Source organism: Amaranthus tricolor, chromosome 10 (assembly GCF_026212465.1).
Source record: "Amaranthus tricolor cultivar Red isolate AtriRed21 chromosome 10, ASM2621246v1, whole genome shotgun sequence".
Taxonomy (NCBI): Eukaryota; Viridiplantae; Streptophyta; class Magnoliopsida; order Caryophyllales; family Amaranthaceae; genus Amaranthus; species Amaranthus tricolor.
The window spans coordinates 11,725,160-11,746,285 of record NC_080056.1 but is presented as its reverse complement, the minus strand read 5'-3'; the positions used below and the strand labels follow the sequence as shown (position 1 = coordinate 11,746,285).

The 21,126-nt window shown below is 36.0% G+C and overlaps 2 protein-coding genes across 3 annotated transcripts; one reads left to right on the top strand and one right to left on the bottom strand.

Annotated features, from left to right (window-relative positions):
* Window positions 1–5,996: 5,996 nt before the first annotated feature.
* LOC130825057 (lysine-specific demethylase JMJ27-like) lies at window positions 5,997–19,650 on the bottom strand. Of its 2 annotated transcripts, XM_057690087.1 has the most exons (14): window positions 17,557–19,650; window positions 16,582–16,709; window positions 16,314–16,413; window positions 16,095–16,227; window positions 15,902–15,965; window positions 14,623–14,807; window positions 14,135–14,334; window positions 12,610–12,939; window positions 12,096–12,285; window positions 11,582–11,940; window positions 11,419–11,491; window positions 11,253–11,338; window positions 10,677–10,796; window positions 5,997–6,319 (listed from the first exon to the last, which is right to left on the bottom strand). In XM_057690087.1, exons 1-14 carry the CDS (start codon window positions 19,408–19,410, stop codon window positions 6,245–6,247), a joined length of 3,897 nt encoding a protein of 1,298 aa, XP_057546070.1. In that variant the 5' UTR covers window positions 19,411–19,650; the 3' UTR covers window positions 5,997–6,244. The 2 variants fall into 2 exon arrangements, with proteins under 2 accessions (XP_057546070.1, XP_057546069.1); XM_057690086.1 differs by having other exon boundaries at window positions 14,135–14,807; window positions 17,557–19,649.
* LOC130825059 (zinc finger BED domain-containing protein RICESLEEPER 2-like) lies at window positions 8,034–10,417 on the top strand. Its single transcript, XM_057690088.1, has 2 exons — window positions 8,034–8,326; window positions 8,412–10,417. Exons 1-2 carry the CDS (start codon window positions 8,034–8,036, stop codon window positions 9,328–9,330), a joined length of 1,212 nt encoding a protein of 403 aa, XP_057546071.1. The 3' UTR covers window positions 9,331–10,417.
* Window positions 19,651–21,126: the final 1,476 nt, after the last annotated feature.

Here is a 21,126-nt window from a genome sequence, read left to right as displayed (position 1 = left end):
CTTCCCTTCGCTGCTGCCGGTTATCTAAAAAAAAAATTCTTCAATTCTCATTTACTTCATATTCACAATTCCTCTCATTTAACTAAATTAATCAACTACATTCTCATCTTCTCCTTCTTTACTTGTTCATATTCATCATCATTCAAGGTAATAACATAACCCTAATTTATTTCAATTTGCAAATTGAATATTTTGTTCATTATTGTTTTCAATTGAAGTTATAAATACATTGATTGTTTATTACATTCTCTTGTTTTCATGATTTAAGCTTACATTTTACACATTTATAGTTGAATTTTAGGATTTGGTTTGTATGCATATAAAGTATTTGATGAAATGCTTCAATGAAAGTTTATTACTTTGTAGGGTTAGTTTAATGGTTTTAGTATATATTCATGGTATTTTTAGCTTTTATATTTGTAATGAACTTTCTAATAAGTGTTCTAATACCTTAATATCACAAATTCTTGTATTCAAATTTACACTTCCCGTTATAGTGTATTGGGGTGAGGAAGTCATGATATTGGTTGCAAATTGGTAGCAAATTGGTGGAGATATCACATGAAAGATCATTATCCCATTGAAAAACATGTTGAATTGGTTGCAAATTTGGATAATGCGAGGGAAGTCATGATATTTTTATGATTTTTATAACACTTATGGCGATGAAAAACACGTAACAGCGATCATGGCGATGCCGGGCCCAGTTAATCCATCAGTGCTTACGCTTCAGGCTACACACAGGAGCGTAGCTGCGTGGGAAGGCTTCACTGCCCAATTGGTTACTCGTCAGCACTACCAGGCGAGTACGTTACGGTGGGAGGTGGATGACAGGGTATTAGACGTAGTCGAGCTAGCTGGTTTCAGATACATTCACCGGTTGTTGGGCGGGGGCTTAGAGCTCGATCGAGCTCTTATCCCTGCATTGGTGGAGAGGTGGAGGCCGGAGACACATACCTTCCACCTCACAGTTGGCGAGGCAACGATCACGTTGCAAGATGTGGCAGTTATCATGGGACTGCCGGTTGAAGGACAAGCAGTCATTGGTCATGGGGAGGGAAAATGGCCAGCATTAGTACATGAGCTGCTAGGGGTTTGGCCGGAAAACCCTCAAGACCCCTCACAGCCGAAGATCATCGTTGGATCGTCATTGAAGCTGACTTGGCTTCGACAGCATTTTAGCGCGCTTGAGGATGATGCAGATGATGTGACGGTTGACAGACATGCCCGAGCTTACATCTTGTACATGTTTGGATGCATCTTGTTTCCGGACAAGAGCGGCGACTCGGTACAGTTGATCTATCTCACTCTACTGGGAGACTTGGAGCGCGTAGATGAGTACAGTTGGGGAAGTGCTACCCTAGCGTATTTGTATCGTAACTTATGTCGAGCATCTCGTAAGGGTGCTAAGGACATGGGTGGATGCTTGATGTTGTTACAGATATGGTCATGGGAGCACATTCATATAGGGAGGCCCATTATTCGGACGGTTCGACCGGATGGGCAACATGATCAGGAAGATGACGCGGATGATTTTGAACCGATATTAGGGTCACAGCATCGGCGCGGGATGGATCCTTTGGCAGTAAGGTAACAACACTCAATTCACTATTCAAATTCATAATTTCACTATTTTATGATAGATGAAAATGTTAATCAATGTTTATTTGTTTGCAGCTGGCTTCGCGTATATCTTTCGAGATCCCACTCCCCACATACTCTCGTCTACTACAGGGACGCACTAGATCAACAACGGGACGAGCAGGTTAGTAACATTTACTATTTGTATTAGTTATGAATAAATTGTATACATTACTAAGCATATTGATTTCTATTACAGATGACATGGCAGCCTTACACAGCGGCTAAGATGGAAGCTCTACCGCACATATGTACATCGGGCCACGAGATTTGGAGATCGCGTTGTCCTCTTATTTGCTTTGACATCGTCGAGCTACATCTCCCGGATCGTGTCATGCGTCAATTCGGTTTGGAGCAGGTAATTCCGCAAGCCTGTGACACCCAACCTCAACTACATGCGATCGATCGGAGGACTGGGGACAAGAACTACCTCGTACGACATAGATCGCATGTAGATGCGTGGAACAACCGAGCATCTACATTGGTTGGAGGAGATAACTTCACAGGTCATAGCTCTGCTATGTACATGAGTTGGTACAGGCGCATCTCCATATTACGCCTAACGAACACCGCATTTGCGCAGCCAGGATCACATTACTATCCGACATCTACGTTACTGGTACGTTTTCTTTCAACACTTATAACAAATAGTAATAGTTTTAAGTAACTCTTTTAACAATATAATGATAACAAACAGGCTGAGCGCATCCGATCGGTACTCATACAATGTAATGACACGATTCAAGGGGTATCGGCTATGTTCTCAGACCTTAGGCTCCATTAACGCGTCGTTGACCGATGCATTGAGTCAGGCGGGTTATGAGTACCTCATACCAACTCCACCCGTCATTGGCGAGGTAGATGACACATTCCACACTCCTTCTCCAAGGAGTTCAGCTCATAGAGGTAGCTCTTCCGGAGGATCCAGTTCTCGGTCCACAAGAGGCCGCCAGCGTTCATCTACTCGAGGTCGATCTTCCAGATCGCCATCGACATCCGCTACTATGTCGCCGTTCGTTCCCCCGTCTTCCATCAACACTCCTCCGCCACATCCATCGCCTCCGCAAAGGATTATCACATATCAGCGTGCTAGTCAACGACGAGCTCCTGCTCTTAATGTCATTGCGGAGGTTGACGAGTTCACACCATCATCATCCACCGGTGCGCAAAACAAAAGGGGCCGGGGGTTGTAGTTTAACAAACTTTGTATATTCTTATATGACTTGAACTTCTTGTATGAGTTTCCATAATTGTAATATATCTTTGTATTATTTTCATAATTACTTTTTCCAAAACAAGCTGGTTCGTAATTGATTATTATGGAATAGATGGTATTGAACTACTTTAATGCATGTTGCGTTCACTATTTTAAAATGAAAGAAAAAAAAAATAAAAAAATAAAATGCCATAAGCAAACCGCCACATGAAGTGGCGGTTTACCAGGGACCAAACCGCCACATGAGATGGCGGTTTGCCTTGACCAAACCGCCACTTCATGTGGCGTTTTTCTGCTTAAGGCAAACCGCCATCTCAAGTGGCGGTTTTGTCTGAAAAAATATAAAAAAAAACACTTTTCCACGTGGACGGTATTGTGGGAAATACTTTCCCAAGTTATGTAAAGTGGGAATTTTTTTTTTTTTTACGCAATATTCTGGGAATTAGCTCATTTTTTTAGGGTGATTTGTAAATTATTTTAATAAGTTAAACGAAAATTTAATAATATAATAAAAATAAAATAGAAAACAAAATTATTAAAGTTATAAGTCTATAAATACTTGTTACTTACATGTAAATATGTAATTTATCAAATTAATAAATCACGGTTATTCACCTAACAAATCTTCATTGAGAGGAAACAAAAGGGATTTTTTCAAATGAATTTGCATTTGTACACTATTTGTAATCACTAATTGTTATGAGAGGTCTTTTAAATGGATGGTCTCAATTGGGTTGGCTTATTAGATTTTTTAAATACAAAATTGAAAAATGTAATGTAACTGCATGCTTACTCAGTAGAATTTTAGGATACCTCAACTAGGCATTTTGGATACGTTAAGTAGGGGTTTACAATACATCAAATAGGTGTTTTAAGCATACTGAAATTGTCAAGTAAGTGTTACCTTCTATAAACTTTTAGGATACAGTCGACCTACTAATTTGTAATTTGTTTTTGTAGTGAATTTTTGATTAGCTTTTTACTTCAGGCTTTTTAATTAATTAATTAAAAAGTCAAATATCCCTCCGAACCAATTTAGATGTCTCATTTGCTTGGGCACGGTTATTAAGGATTGTGTGGGGTCCATTAAAAGGGGTAAGTAGTAAAGGGTAAGTAGTGAAGGGTAGTTGAGTAAGTAAGGTATATGGGGGTATATTCGTAATTACTTGTGTGAACTAAGAATATTTAGATAAAAAAAGATTGACAAAAATAAAAATGGGACAACTAAAAAGACTTTGTCAAATAAGAAAATGGGACAACTAAATTGATTCGGATGGAGTAATATATTTAGTAATTGGCTATTTTAATTGAAAAGTTAGCTTTTAGCCAAAATAAAAAGCTAATTTGATTTGTATTCTTTACCAGTATTTGGCTTGTCTCGCTTTATTTTAATAAACAACCAACATTAAATATATATTTTACAAAATATTGTCACAAATAGCTTATTTAACTAGCTTAAAAAGCAACACAAAAACTAACATTTCAAGTTGGTTAAACAAATATTCAACAACCATTTGCCAACTAATGAACCAACCCCACATCTAATTTGTTTTAGTTTTGGTAACAACAGGTGATTTGATGGGTAATGAATGCATAAAAGTGTTAAGAAAATAATTTGTGACATATTCATAAAATCATAGTGGTGGATAGAGGGTCTATCTGGCTCTAGAGCTGTTTAAAAGTGATCCGACCCAAAAATTCGATTCGAAATCGAAAGTAAATCGACCTAAAACTATGTTCTTTTTTTAGGTTTATCGAACCGACGTTATCTGACCCGAAGCTATACCCGAACCGGTTGACAACCGAAAATGGGAAAAATGACTCGAGTTGTAACCGATTTTTCTAACCGACACATAAATGTTAACCGAGATTATTCGAACCTAATAATGACCGACCCGAGTCATATTCGATCTGAATCATGCTCGAGACCAAACTCGATCCGGCTAAAACCGACTTAACCCGAACAAAGTTTAGATCGAACTACTGTAAACCTGAACCAATTTTTTACATAGAAGTATAATCGACTCATATTCAATCATCTTATTAGTTATTTTAATAAAGTGATAAATATTTTAATAAAATAATTTTATAAATACATGGTTTCATATATTTAGAGTTAATAATCAATGGTCAATGTTTATTTAACTACTTTAATTGAATTAGATGAAAATTGATAGAACTTTATAATTTTAATTTTTGGTCAAACAAGTAAAAGTAACAATGTAATATTGATCACTAATTGATTTGCATTTTCACTATTTTGCTTTAAGTAAATGAACCTTATCATCATTAAAAAATGACTAATAACTTAATCTGATGCTGACTCGATCAATAGTAATTAGTAATTCGTAATTCGTAGCCGAGTTCTACTTGAAAAATACCCGAATCCGATCTGTATCCGGTAAAGCCGAACCAATTATTAACCGTTGACAACCCGCGACCGATTGAAACTCAACACGAACTTCAACCAATACCGAACTGATGCTAATCCGATAGTTCGAATAACCGATCTTCAACCGAACCGTGACTAACCGACCCGACCCGAATGTGACCTGTCGCAACACGCATCCAAAATATAACCGATCTGAAATACAATCGAATTGAATTATACCCGTCCGAAACCGACCTGATCACCCGAATGAACATCTCTATCTGGTTCATACGTGCCTAATTTATCCGGAACTGACTGCAATTTATTATTATATTAAATTTTTCTTAATGACATAATAATAATATGTAGTTTTTAGGGTCGTTAAGTCCTATAGCCAACTAATCAAACACATTTATAAGTTTATAACTTCAAACACATTTTCTATTAGTTGCTATTCGCTCAATCATGACATTGGATTTTTTTTATTTTATTCAGATCAAAGATGTTGAATGCTTCTTATCCTTCTCATTTTGAACACCCTTCTTATTGAATCCCTCCCCAATATATATATATATATATATATATATATATATATATATATATATATATATATATATATATATATATATATATATATATATATATATATATATATATATATATATATATATATATATATATAAAGGATTTGGATCATGTGAAAATCAACTAAAGTGGTGAAAACCTATTATATGTGTACATAAAAGCTTAAATGATATACATATTTCAGTAGCAATTTTGTAAATGATTTGACATCATCTAAAAGGTGTACATACATGCTTAAAAAGTGTAATGGCATTTCTGTAAATAATATGAACTTTTTATTGATATACTGATTTGCTTAATCCTATGATCTACAGGTAGGAGATTAATATCCTTGTCGCCAATGAGATCTCAAATCTAAACCTAATTTTCAAATGTTTACAAATACATTAATGAGATGAATGGTGAATCAATTGAAACAACAATCGAAAACCTCATTTGGAATCAATCTTCAGTTTATTAAACTCTTTCACAACAGAATCTGCAGCATAAAGTGCCATCTTTTTCACCTAAAATGGAGTTAGATGTACATTGAATCAGAAGACGAAAAATATATAGTTCTACTACTACACAGCCAGTACTAATAATAACTAATTAATAAAAGACGCAAGATAACTAAACTAGTGTTAAGAGGTTTGAAAAAACAAGGTACATTGAGCTTTACGCTTGGCTCTAGGGGCGGGGATGGGTCCCGGTTTGATGGGTCATGGGGCGGGTACGGGTATAAAATTCATACCCACCGCGGGGACGGGGATGGGGATGGGGATGGGGATGGGTTTTAGGTGATACCCGCCCCATCCCCGCCCCGCCCCACCCCGCCCCGACCCACCCCAGTGAACAAATTTTTTTTTAAATTTATTTTCAAATTTCTGGAAAGCTTGAAAGTATTTTCAAATTTTTTTTAAAATTTTTAAAAATCCCGGTTTATATTGTTTAAAAAAAAAATTTTTTCAAAACCCTAAATCTACTTTGGGCCTTTGAAATCCCTTTTTCTTCACTGTGCTGTGCTGGCCGTCATTTGCAAATTGCAATCATCTTCTCCTTGGAACAGACTCACATCTTCTCCTTAAAATCCCGTCTTCTTCAAGATCTTCTTCAGATTGATGCTTTATTTTCCTTGTTGCACTTCGTCATCAACAGGTAAGCATCAAAGAACATATTTTCATCTCAAGTCCTTGCTTTTTGTTTCTCTGTTTATTTTCCTTGTTGCACTTCGTTCTCAACAGATTGATGCTGGCGGTTTCTCTGTTTCTCTGTTTATTTTCCTTGTTGCACTTCGTCATCAACAGATTGATGCTAGCGGTTTCTCTGTTTCTCTGTTTTTTTTATACACTCAAGTCCTTGCTTTTTGTTTATTTTATTTTTGTCTTGAATTGTTGTTTTTGTGTCTGGAAGTTTGCAAAGGTTTTCAGTTTGTATCTGTTGGTATGAATATCGGATTGTTCATCTTACATAGAGCATATGAGCATATGTGTCTGGAAAAAAATGGTGATGATGTTCTCCTGGTTGTTTTTGTTCATTTTGTGAATTTATTCTGGATTTTTTTGGGTTTAATTGAATTTATTCACTTCTTATAAATAAATGGTTTTGAAAAGATAATAGGGTTGGTTGATCCCATTTGAAATTTCTGGGTTTAGTTGTTTTCAAAATGGCTTTCAGGGATGCTCTTGTGTGTTTGGTTATCTTCGAGATTCGAGTATAGACAAAGTATGAGTATAGACAATTCTTTTATTGACTGGTGTATGATGTGCGTTTAGCTTTTCTTTTATTACCTTTTAGGGCATATGTACTTAGTTTTCTTGTAATTGTTAGACAATTCTTACTTGTTAGATAAATATGGCTTCAAACCCATCAACTACTGCAAGTTGTACTCCTATTAGCGTCGATGAGTATGAAAGTCCAGCACATGTTGTTTCCGATCCTAACGTGTTACCTATAACAAGTAAGCACACTTCGGCGGTTTTGAATGATTTCAAGAGAAAGAGAGTTGGTGGGGTAGAGAAGGCTGAGTGCAATCATTGTAATAAGCTACTTTCCGCCGGTGCAAAGGCGGGAACTTCTCATTTGAAGGACCACATTCAAAGTTGTCGAAAGCGAATATGTCAAGATCTTCGGCAAACAAGATTATTCGGTACACAACATAATGTGAATGATAGTAGTAATTCTTTGACTTCGGCTCCTTATGAATTCCGTTAAGAAGATGGAAGAAAGGACTTGGCCGAGATGATTATATTGCATGAGTACCCCATTAGCATGGTTGATTACTATGGCTTCAGGAAGTACTCTAAGACTTTACAACCTGGTTTTAAAGTACCGTGTCGTACCACTACTAGGAAGGATATAATGAAGAGATATGAGGATGAGAAGGACAATATTCTAGCTTTGTTGAGGAAAGTCAAAAGTCGAATTTCATTAACTACGGACATGTGGATTGCAAGTAATCAAAGGAAAGGCTATATGGCAGTCACTTCACATTTCATTGATAATGCGTGGAAGTTGCAAAGTCGAATCATAAGGTATTACTATCAACTACTAATTGTACTTGTGCTAACATACTTTACTTACCTATTTACTTTTGATGCAATTATTTTTTTTGACTAGGTTTCTTTATGTCCCTGCCCCACATAATGTCGAGGTTCTTGCCGATGCATTAAAACAATGCATTCAATCATGGAACTTGGATTTGAGATTGGCATCTATCACAGTAGATAATTGTACGACTAATGATGCTATGATGGACATCATAAAGGACTATTTCCCATATGGTTCTCTACTTTTGGATGGTGAGTTCTTACATATGCATTGCTGTGCACATATACTTAATCTAATTGTTCAAGATGGATTAAATGCTGTAGTGTATGATGGAGTTAATCGAATAAGGGAAAATGTTGGGTTCTGGACTGGTTCTGATAAGAGAGTGCAAAAGTTTGAAGGTGTATCTAATCAATTAGCCTCCGGTTACAAAAGGAAATTAACCCTTGATTGTAAAATTCGTTGGAATTCAACATATGAAATGCTTTGTGTTGCTATTAGTTATAAGGAAGTGTTTGCTGTTTTAAGTGGTCGAGATAAACTATACAAAAACCCACCAACTCCTGAAGATTGGGAAAAAGTTGGGAAAATATGTGAGTTATTGGAAGTGTTTGCTAAACTTACCCTTGATTTCTCTGCCTCAAAAACTCCTACGGCTAATATTTACTTTTCTAAAATTTGCAAACTTAAAATTACTCTATCTACTTGGCTTTCATCTCCATATGATTATGTTGTGAAGATGGAGGAAGTAATGTTAGAGAAATATAAGAAATATTGGGATAGTATGAATGGTTTGATGGGAGTTGCAACTATACTTGATCCTAGGTATAAAATGGCTCTTATTCGATTTTATTTTGCAAAGTTATTTGATAAATATAAGTATGATAGAGAGGTTAGTAGAATTAGCAATCTATTAAGGAGATTAGTGATGATTATGAGTCTAGGAGTGAGAGTACTCAAAGTAAGAGGCAACTACCTTCCAATTTAGCAAGTAGTGGGAGTTCTTGTGATGATGTTGATATGGAAGAGTTTGCACAATTTCTAGAGCGAGACAAAAATCAAACTTATGAAAAATCTGATTTGGACAAGTATTTGAAAAATGCTAACATACCACTTGAAGATAATTTTGGTATTCTAAATTGGTGGAAAACAAATGGAAGCACATATCCCGTTCTTCAACAAGTAGCACGGGATATTTTGAGTATTCCTATTTCTACGGTTCTATCCGAATCAGCTTTTAGCACAAGTGGTAGAGTTCTTGATCCTTATCGTAGTCGACTACTAACTCAAGTCGTTGAAGCTTTAATGTGTTCTCAAAATTGTATTTGGGCTGCCCTCAAAAGTAAGCATTAATCCTATCAATATTGTGTAATTTTTATGCATTGATAAATTTTGGTTATAAAAACATTTGTATTTGCAGATTGTGGAGAATTTAAGGACAAAGATTTTGCTAAAATTGTTGGAGAGTTGGAAGAAGAATGCGAAATGAAATTTGATAGTGATGAGATTAATCTGGATTGATTTACTTTAGATGATTTTGAGTTGATGTTGAAACTTAAAATACTTTTGTATTAGACATGTATATTTGTTTGAGACTTTGATTATGTGTTTGTTTGAGACTTCGGATATATGTTTGTTTGAATTGAGACTTTGGATATGTGTTTTTGTTTGAGACTTTGGAGTTTGGATATGTTTTATGGGTTTTAAGGCCCAAATAATTGAATATAAATATGCGACACAGATGGGTATTAAGCGGGGATTTGACGGGTGGTGGGGCGGGTAAAATGGGTATTAGACGGGGATGGATACCCAGATGGGTGGGGGGGGCGGGGATGGTATTAGGTACAAACCCATCGGGGCGGGGATGGGGAAAAAATTTATACCCGCCGCGGGGATGGGGATGGGGATGGGAATTGATTTACCAGATGGGGATGGGGATGGTAACGCCAATACCCGCCCCGCCCCGTCCCGTTTGCATCCCTACTTGGCTTACCTATTTCAAGTACACAAACTCTTGTATGAGACGGTCTTACCGTAAGAAAAGTAGCTCTTTTAGATATTAAGAAAAGCGCATCAAAAAGCCCTTATGTATGAGGGGCGAGGTTGATGAACTCCTAAGTCTTGACCACCTAAATTAAGGTGAGCCTCTATACAATCCCTCGTATACTAGGGGAACGCATTGCCATGATCATGCATGAAGGCTTTCTACCTCTGCCAATGTCTACAAGACTTGCAACTAATGCATTATAACAAAAGATCCAACCTCATGCGAAGTACTTCAAACATAAATGAACACAGCATGATAAGCTATGAAACGAGAATGTATTCACAAACCTCCAATTTGTCCTCCTTAGATCTATGGTTCTTGGGAAGCAAGCGAAACTCTTCCGTCAATCTAATGCATTCTTCAACGTTCTCAGGGGATACAAAGTCAAGCGCCACTTTGATGCAAGACTGAAAAAATATAACGTTTTAGCCAAGGTCACTCTTCTTACGATTGAAATGATGACAAATATATTTCTGGTTTTCCAGAAAAGAGACAATGTAGCTGAAATTTTGATATTGACAAAGTTTAAGAATGCCAATCGTCAAGCAGATGGATCAATTCAAGGCTGAAGGTTTGCAGATTTTTTTTTTTTTTTTTTTTTAAAGCCATGATCTATTACAAAGCCTAAACACACGTACCACTTTAGCACGTAATAAAACATTATTGTGCTAGTAATTAAAATGATTGGTCAACAATGTCAAAAAACAACTGGGACATTTAAATAGAATAGGAGGAAGTACAAACATGATGGATGAACACATCATAAGAAAATTCTCACATCTGAACCAACAACTTGTGAGCACGTTGAAACCGTCAAATGCATATGTAAACTAAGCAACCATAACATGGTTTTGAGGACTTACTACTCTATTTCTAACTTGATGTGGACATCCAGCCGGTATGAAAACGGCCTCGCCTAGGTGTTGTTCAAATGTCCAAGGTTCCACCCCTGCAACAAATTTTCTTTATACATTAGGAAAGTTGGTAAAAGTGGTTGTACAAATAGCAAAATAACTATGCTTTTCTTACCGAACTCTTCCTTCAGTTGCTTCTTGTGGGTTTTAGTCAAATAGAAGGTTTGATCATGGATGGGATGAACAACCTAGGTACAATAAATAACAGCAAGGTAAATCCATAAGTGGGAAAATCAAACAAAAAGAGTTAATAAATTCAGAGTTTTATGAGCCAATACAGATTTCACAGGAAGATTGTTGATGTGATAAAATTCTTGTTGATGCCTTTTCAAATACTCTTGAAGCTTAGGAGCATCTTCCCTTCTGAATATATCCCATACAGCACCTCCTTTGACTATATTTTCATCTAAGCCAGGGAATGCGGAAAATAAGTTCGACTCTCCATCAATGCAAGCAAGCTCTGGACAGTCAAAACTTTTTGAGAAGCCAGCTCCATTAGCAAAGTGAATTTCATTATAATTTACTCTCTGATCATTCTCCCTTTTCTGTGCAGAAAAAGATATTTCTGACAAATGATCAACACTTGCAGAACCAGCTACCTCTGCACACGGAAAGTCTTTAGCAGAACACTTTTCACCTGCATCAGAGTGTGATTTTGATTCATGTTAGCACAAAGTATTGGCCAACACTTATTACAGTATCAACTCTGTTAGCACAGAGAATTCAAACATTAAAGTGTTATTTTGTATCATTTTTAAATGTATTAGCAGAAAACGGAAAGGCAGAAATTACCAGTTCCACAAGCGCAGAAAAACGTGTCGGTGGAGAAGTTGAGGCCAACATCAATGGTTTTTGTAGTATCATTGTCCAATTTATCTGAAGACAATGGCGTTTGAACTCTGGAGCTTTTTTGCAAATTGTGTATGACTCGCTGCTGCATGGAGCAGACATTAACCTTTGTTGTGTGCATCAACACATTAACCTGAAGCAGCATAAGTGAAAACCTACGTGAATGCTTTAACACACATGAATCATAATAGCACAAAAATGCGAAAGCCTTAACATGAATCATAATAGCATAGGTAAGTGTTACATGATTCGCCAGTTAATTCGCTTTTTGAATTCACGATTTGCTCAAAATGATCCTAAAATAGCCCAAATTCAACCATAATTCGCTTTTTTTGATTCGTGATTCGCAAGGAGATTAGTGAATTATGTGACAGTGGCATAGGTATGATATAAAAGTGTCAAGTGTGATATAAAAGCTCTGCTCTTTTTCTTATAAATTTCGGAATGCTATTCATACCGCATCAGATATATCACAGTGCAGCTTTGTTACGGAGTCACCCTGGCCAAGCTCTTCTACGATGCCATAAGCAATGTATGTCTTTGGTCCCAAATCTGGCTTTGGAGCACTATTGGGAACTTTTGTAGCAAGGTTGAGAATACCGGATTCAGGATGTGTGTAATTGCTATAAGGAAGCATCATAATAAACTCAGCAAAGTGCCTCGGTAAGCATTCTTCAAACAAATTTGAAGCAGGCCAATCCTTTAGTTTTAAGATCTCTGGCCAACCATTACTATGTTGCCGACCTTGCAAGTAACCTTTGAAAAAATTATAAATATCAATCTCTACCTGCAAAGGAAAAAGTGATTTAGATAGGTTGTTCTGTACCTTCTAGCTATGGAGAAACATGTACTGTCTTCTTCGATCAGAAGATAACTTTAATAGAACACAACATTTTGTCAAGCTACCAAATTCCAACCAATGTTGCCAAAATAAATAAGAGAAATTTCTCTCCTTATTCTACAACACAATTAAGACTTATTGTCGTTGATAATTTAGAGCATTCAAGGATAAGTTTTGTAATAGAACTAAATTAGAGCATGGATATAGGAGGAATGCATGCTAGATCATGAAGGAGCATGTATCTACTGGGTTTAGTAGTGTCGCAGAACAAGGGCTTAACGAGTAGTTAAGGTATCTATCAACAGGTGGTCGATGAAAACAAAAAAGCAAGAAATGAAACATAGTGGCAGGCTATCAAAGGCTCAACGAGACGTTGAGGTTGACCTCAACGAGTCGTCAAGTGCTCAACTTTGCACTGCTTCGTTCTGTTGCGGATTTGCAGTTATGGATCTTTCCGTACGTAGGGGGTAATTGATACCAATATTGTGCTCTACAGTCTTTAGACTAATAATTAAAAAAGTTGGAAGTTATATTTTGCCCATTTGTTTATGTTATATAAACTTGATTAAAGGAAAAATTTTAGATTTCTCTCACAAATTTCTGAAAAAACATGTTCTTTGTGACCTAACCAACTGCGTTGAGTTCAATTTTTGTCCTTTCCCATCAATTGATTCTTTCATTTGAACACTTTCCAATTACTAAGTTTTGAGTAATTCTCTCTTTACATATGTTGGGTTTGTTTCGGTCAAGTGGTAGAAAGAAAGCTTTAGCAAAGACTTGTGTTGCCTCGAGAGAAATATCAAAATTCTGATTTTATCTTTACATTAGTTTTCTTGTTTATCATTTTTGTAATCGAATTAGTGGTTGTAATCTCCAGTTTAAAGCTTTTACATTTTTGATCTTGGTGCTTACTCCCAAACAATTGTTCTAATCAGAGTATGTCAGGGAATGAATATACGATGCTTCCATCAGCATCGCAGCAACAAGAATGTCACTTAAAGGATCGGCCTAGCCCTAGGCATAGCATATATACTGGTAAGCAATGCGAACCACGTTACAAATTTCAACATATGAAACAATTCAGGTCGATCACATAGCAAGTTCAGAATCCAATAGCATACCTTGAAAACCTAACACGTACCTCACACCAGTCCAAACAATCAATGGCTTTCACATTAAGAGTGTCTTCCTTCATTATCTTTTTAGCTCCTCTGAACGCCCGCCACATCACCATCGGCTCCCAACTCAAGCCAGATCCTTCTTTGAATACATCTCTAACAATCACAGGTTCACCCCGCGTCCAATGCTTTTGAAAATGGTCAATTTGATGTTCATCGATATCTGCAGCACTAGGACAGTATAAAAAATTATCATGCATCTTTTCTCTTGAAGCAGCCTTTCTTGTTTCAGAAGCATCCGAGAAGCTGAGGCATATGGGGCATTCTTGACAAGAATCTATCTTGGGTAGATGAAAATCAGTAGTGACCTCATCTATACTTTCAATTAGCATGTCTACCCAGTTAGGTTCAAATATACGTCGTAGTTCAAGTATGTGAAGTCCACAACCACCACATCCTTCTGAAGGGCAAATAATGCTACCATCTAAATTTGATTTCCGGCTACCTCTACCTGGTTGTAATTTATCAGCATCAAGTTTGTGGTTATTAGCCAATGAATCATGATATGAGGATCCAGGATCCAGGTCTTCGGATCTAACACCTAATCTAAGTTCTTGACAACAGGATAGACAGAGATCGTATGAGCAACTGGGGCAGCTTCTGTGGAAATTAACAATGGATGTGTTGCAATTATCACTGTTACATAAGAACATTGTTAAGTTCCAAATGCTAGCCATAATTTTCAAATTAAGTGTCGGAGAAAGACTTACGTACAAAGAATAAAACAAGATGGCCAAATTTATAATGTCACATTTTAAGTACTTGTGGAAGTTCAGCAACATTAAATTCATGCAGTGCATGCCAATAAGCAGTCAAATTAGCCAAAGGAATACATGTTAAGAAGGGAAAAATAATTAGGCTTAGCCAATTGAGTAATTGTGCTTGGCTACTGCCTTTGCACAGTCACAGCTGTTTGTAGACAACAAGGCGAAAACCCGAATCCCAACAGTATGGGGTCAGCTACATGAACCAAAAAATTAACGTGAGTGATCATTGCTAACAAATATTATACTTATGTTTGGTCCTATCTAAGACTAATCTACAACTCAAAAATCAATCAATGATCATCTACATACATTATCCTTCTCCTTTATCGTTTATCTGTCCCCTCTTTCACGGTTAGACAATAGAATATGAATCTATGATACTTGAACTTCCATTTCACACAAAGTACCCGTGTTAAATCCTGCGAGCACAAACATGGATATGGGAAATGGGACACTTTGTTTAAGACCATAAACATAAAAAATCTTAAATAGCTGAGGATGAAACTTGCAAGTGTCGGAATCATAAACATGAACAACAGCACCATATACACTCAATTGTCTTCTGCGTGTTCTTTAAACTTGTTCATATGAGCATTTCTGGTGTTTTTTTTTCTCGGATAAATATACCTGAGATTTGGGTTTTAACAAGCAGCCCCAAGTCCCCTAGTTTGAACTTGATCTAATTTCAACTTGATCTAATTTGAATTTTATTTTCCCTAAGAATTTTGGCAGCAAAAAAAACTAATGCAACTTTTCAAGGTCTTCAAGTACTAATAATCCACATTTGGGAACAATCAAATATATTATCAAACTGCTAAATAAAAACAAAGGGAAATTTCATCAACTACTCGTTGGTGCAGTAAAAATACACTCTTATCAAGTTATGCACCAGTCACATGCCCAGGATCAAGTTACAAATTTGAGATGTATCATTTATGGCAAGCCAAAAGGATAGGCACGTACCAATATATGCGGTCATCTTGATCAAGTCCAGTCGTCTTTATATCTTCTTCTTTAAGAGCTTTTCCTACAAAGAGAAGCAAATACATGATAAAAACTCTCTCGAGTATACCAACAGCTCGAAAGCTTGAAACCTGAAAGTAATATGAGTTCAAAAGTTGTCGAATTATATCCGACATTAAGCAAAATTGCTTACCAAGTGTTGTAGCTTCCACTTCTAGCTCTACTTTCTGCTCCTTTTGTATACGCTTTAGGAGGGGATTGATTTTGCACATTATGTACATAAGCCTCTCTAACTTGATCTTTCTATCCATATTTTTATGTCTATCCTGAAAACAAATTTCTTTTCAAACATTCAAATTCTAAGCATCAAGAGTGTCAAAAATAGCACAAAAGAGAAAGCACGCCTTTTCACCTTCATAACTAGCTTATCCTGGAGGCATAATTTGCAATTGCAGTTACCACGGCAGAAAGGACATACCTCCTCTACTTCCTTCCTTGTTCTTTCAGGATACCTGAACGATACATTGTACTTATTTAGAGATCAAAACGTTCATCTAACTGATGAATGACTGTAAATTCATAATTTTGAAATGCAAATGATCATATCATAAAACGTCAACTCTATGAAAAGATGAAAGAGCAATCGTTGTAATGGTAAAGCTTGAGTTTTCCAAACATACCAATTTGAAATGCAAGAGTAACAATAGCGCTTCTTTTTGCAATATGAGCAAACAATAATATCTTTTATCTCAGATCTGCGACACTGGTGGCACATTAAGGCTCGCTCTCTTTTCAATTTATTGCCACCCTGACGACAAAATTAATGAGTGATATACATAACCTGAGCATGATATTAACACATCATTACGCAACCGATTAGCTACAATGCTGCTTATGTAACCATGCAAAACAATTATTATTTTAGGGACTACAAAAAGATGAAAACTCAAATTTATAGTATCTTCTTAAGTTTCCTTATTCTAGAAATTTATCCATATCGAAGAAGGCTCCATGAAAAATATGCAAGTTAACAAGGATAACTTTAGACATTACAATGAAATAATATTATGTCAGAAATTTATCCATATTGTAGAAGGCTCCATATATATAGACGTAGGATCAATTAAGAAGCTAAATAAATAAGAATAATTTTTTTGGTCACTATATTATGTTATAAATTAAGAGCATTTCTCATTTTACGTAGTATCCTCTCTGTATATATAGATATTGACCTTTACAATTTAACTTTTCCTAGCTCTGCATTGACCTTAGATTTTTTTATGTTTTTGAAATCAAGGATGTATAATACTTATTATCCAAATTATTTTAAACACCCTTCTTATCGGATCTCACTCTTCTCTCTATTTATATAAGCATTAAATTTGAGTTTGTCATCCATCCCAATTTCTATGACTTAAGAGACATTCAAAATTGACAAATATAACATAATGGTGTGAAACATCTCAAACATTTTCTACAAGCTGGGGATCTAGACCAACCAAAAAAAAATCATAGATATCATTTAATTGTTAGTTCATATTCTTACAAAATGCAAAAAGAGATCTTAGCATACTCTTTTCAATTTTCAAGACTCCATTAAAGATGATATTAGCACTCATATAATACAAAATCTCAAAATTTCAAGGAAGCTTTACCTCCACCCCAATTCTTGCTCTCAACTGGCGGTCAGAGATCTTCTGTTTACTTGTTGATGTATCAAACACTTTTTCTTCATCTACCTTTTTATTTACACACTGCCCTTGAAATCCCAAAATGTCCATATCTTCCTGCACCATGAATCCCCTTCCGCCTTGTGATATAACTTTGTGAATGACTCCATCAACAAGGATTAACCGTTTGTTTCGCAATCCTTTAGGCCGCCCACGCTTCTTTCGTTTCAGAGAAGGGCAAGCTTTAACCCCATTAGTTCCCTTAAAACTTGGATCATCCTTCACATCCTGCATTCTACTCTTCCACCCTTTGGGCCGCCCACGCCTCTCAACTTTCTTCTCAAACTCAGTCACTACAGTGATATCCTTCATTGTCTCCGTTGAACCTTGATGGGTCCTACACCTTTCCGCCTTATTCCCCATTGCCGATTCAAGGCGCTCCAAAGCAATCACAATTTCATGATTCATTTCACCAGAAAAGGTTACATCCTTATTTCTCTTTTTTGAACCATTCTTAATCTTAGCATAACGAAACCCCATTGCTGCACTAACATGAACTTGTTCTTTCTCCTTCTCACTGTTTTTAACACCCAATTTTGGCTTATTCTTCACGCCCTTTGGTCTCCCTCTCTTCTTCTTTGCCTTAACAACTTGTTCATCAACACTTACTTTTTGATCTTCAAAACCCACAATTCTCTTTTCATCTTCAAAACTCACATCTTTTATACCCAGAAAGCAATCTTCTTGTTCGCTATCAGACTCAAACAATTGCCGAACCCTCTTACCAACATCATCATTTCTCTCATTATCAAAAACCCCACTTACTCTTTTTGACTGCTGAATTCTACTCCTATTTCTCATATTTTGATCATCAACCATCTTTTTCTTGCTCTTAGAACCTTTTGGTCTACCCCTTTTCCGTTTTTGCCCTTGACTCATCATTTCTTTGATTCTAACTTCACTACATTGGGCGTCAATTTCATCAAAATTCCCATCAACCTCGTTTTTCCCAATCATTTTTGATATACTTTTGCTTACCATCTGTTCATCTACAATTAGTACACCCTTTTCTTTACACTCTTTCTGTCCATATATTCCACCAGGTTGAGCACTTACACATGTACTTTTTTCACCATCACACCCAAGGATATTATAGTCTTTTGCTACTCCCAAAACCCTCTCTTTTCCTTCAAAAGCCGAACCCGGTTCACTAATAACAAAACCATCATTTCCATCAAAAAAACCCGGTTCTACAAAACCAAGGGCAATGCTGGTGTTTTCATTACCACCTCCAATTGAAATTTGATCATTTGGTTTAAGGTTCGGTTCAGGACTGGTGCGGTTCGGAGTAAATTGAGCCTCCCTCGTCATAAGAAGGACTACATTGTCATTTACAATGCCGCTTTTTAATAAAACCTGTTTTTGGGGATCAAAACCCGGTTCAATATAGACCCAATCAAACGGATCTCCAAGCGCATTATAATCATTTCCAATCATATCCACTTCTCTAACGGCAAAACCCGGTTCACTAACGCAAATTCCATCATTCCCTACAAAACCCTGCTCACCACCGGTCCAACCGGAATTATCTTGCAACCCGAAATCAATCACCGGTCGATACGGTTCAACAGCAATATTGGAAGGAGAAGAAGAAGAATCTCCGACCAGATTAGCGTCGGAGATTTCCTTATTAGGGCGGTGAAGTTGTCTCCGGTTAATGCTTTCATTATAATGTTTTAGACAGTAAATTCTTCCAGGGAGAGCTCTTTCACGACACCTCCAATTCCGTGTCCCTGTACTCCGACATCTTTCGCCGTTTTCCGGCGTCGGAATCTCCATTTTTTCCCCTTTCAATAAATTAATAATTGGATGTATTGAAGTTGATGGGTATCTCCGTACGATGGTATGAAGAAGAAGGATATGATGATGTATTTAACAGGGAAAATGGAGTAAATGATAATAATGTTTTTGGAATTGATTTGATATCAAAAAATTATGTGATTGCAAATGTGAATTTATTGGGTGTCACACTGTCACTTTGTGAGTAAGAACTGTATAAAAACTAAGACGTGGGGAAAGATTAGAGATTTGCTCTATAGTCAATGCCTTACGGTTACTACTAACGACATTTTCCCAAAATAGTCGTAAACTAATACTCCCTGGTATTCAGCTTATGTGTCTCATTTCTTTTTATAGTCAAGTCACTTTAATTGTCCCATTTATATTTTTGGTATGAGTTTATGACTTTTATGCCCTTAGTAACTTTATCCTATTTTCAATTATACCCTCAATTACCCATACTAATTTTCCTTCCTTACATTAAAAAACCCATAATATCACTCTCTTTCCTACCCTTAGGGTCCCACTTTTGACTCTCCTTAAAATCCGTAAAAAGTCAAATGGGACTCCTAAGGTGAATAGGAGAGAGTAGTATTAGTGTATTTTTATTAGGAAAAAGTTGTTTTGAATTATTCAATCTATTTGTCTTTTTTTTTTAATAACTCTACCTCTTGAAAATATTGAGTGTTTTTCCATAATATTGCCCCCAAAAACAATAATTCCCACTTTACGTATCATGAGAAAGTATTTCCCAACATACCGTCCACGTAGGATCAGTTTTTAATTTTTTTTTTATATAACCGCCACATGAAATGGCGATTTTGTTTAGAAATCTGAACTAAAACGCTATATGAAATGGCGGTATAGATGAATTTCCGTTTTTTTTAAATATATATATATATATATATATATATATATATATATATATATATATATATATATATATATATATATATATATATATATATATATATATATATATATATATATATATATATATATGGATCAAACCGCCACTTCAAGTGGCGGTTTTATGGCTGTACAAAACCCCAGTTTCTGGTTTTCTTTCTTCACTTTACTTCATTTGCCATTTCAAGCTGCGGGTTGTTCTCTAAAAAAAAATTTCTTCAATCCTCATTTACTTCATATTCACAATTCCTCTCATTCAACTAAATTAATCAACTACATTCTCATCTTCTCCTTCTTTACTTGTTCATTTTCATCATCATTTAAGGTATTAATATAAACCTTAATTTATTTCAATTTGCAAATTGAATATTTTGTTCATTATTGTTGTCATTTAAAGTTATAAATACATTAATTGCTTGTTACATTCTCTTGATTTCATGATTTGAGCTTACATTTTACACATTTGTAGTTGAATTTTATGATTTGGTTTCTATGCATATAAAGTGTTTGATGAAATGCCTTAATGAAAGTTTATTACTTTGTTGGGTTAGTTTAATGGTTTTAGTATATATTCATGGTATTTTTAGCTTTATATTTGAATTGAAAGTTCTAATAAGTGTTCTAATACCTTAATATGAGAAATTCTTGTATTCACATTTACACTTCCCTTACTCATAATCAACAATAAAGTGTATGTAAAATCACATGAAAAACATGTTTGTGACACTTATGTATGTAACAGTGATCATGGCGATGCCGGGCCCAGTTGATCCATCAGTGCTTACGCTTCAAGCGACACACAGGAGC

Coding starts and splice junctions, on each gene's coding strand:
- LOC130825057 (XM_057690086.1), bottom strand. CDS start 19,410: ATGGAGATTCCGACGCCGGAAAACGGCGAAAGATGTCGGAGTACAGGG. Junction 12,940..14,134: donor ATTGTTTGGACTGGTGTGAG/GTACGTGTTAGG, acceptor TTTCCTTTGCAG/GTAGAGATTGATATTTATAA. Junction 11,941..12,095: donor TTTCTGCGCTTGTGGAACTG/GTAATTTCTGCC, acceptor ACTCTGATGCAG/GTGAAAAGTGTTCTGCTAAA.
- LOC130825059 (XM_057690088.1), top strand. CDS start 8,034: ATGATTATATTGCATGAGTACCCCATTAGCATGGTTGATTACTATGGC. Junction 8,327..8,411: donor TTGCAAAGTCGAATCATAAG/GTATTACTATCA, acceptor TTTTTTGACTAG/GTTTCTTTATGTCCCTGCCC.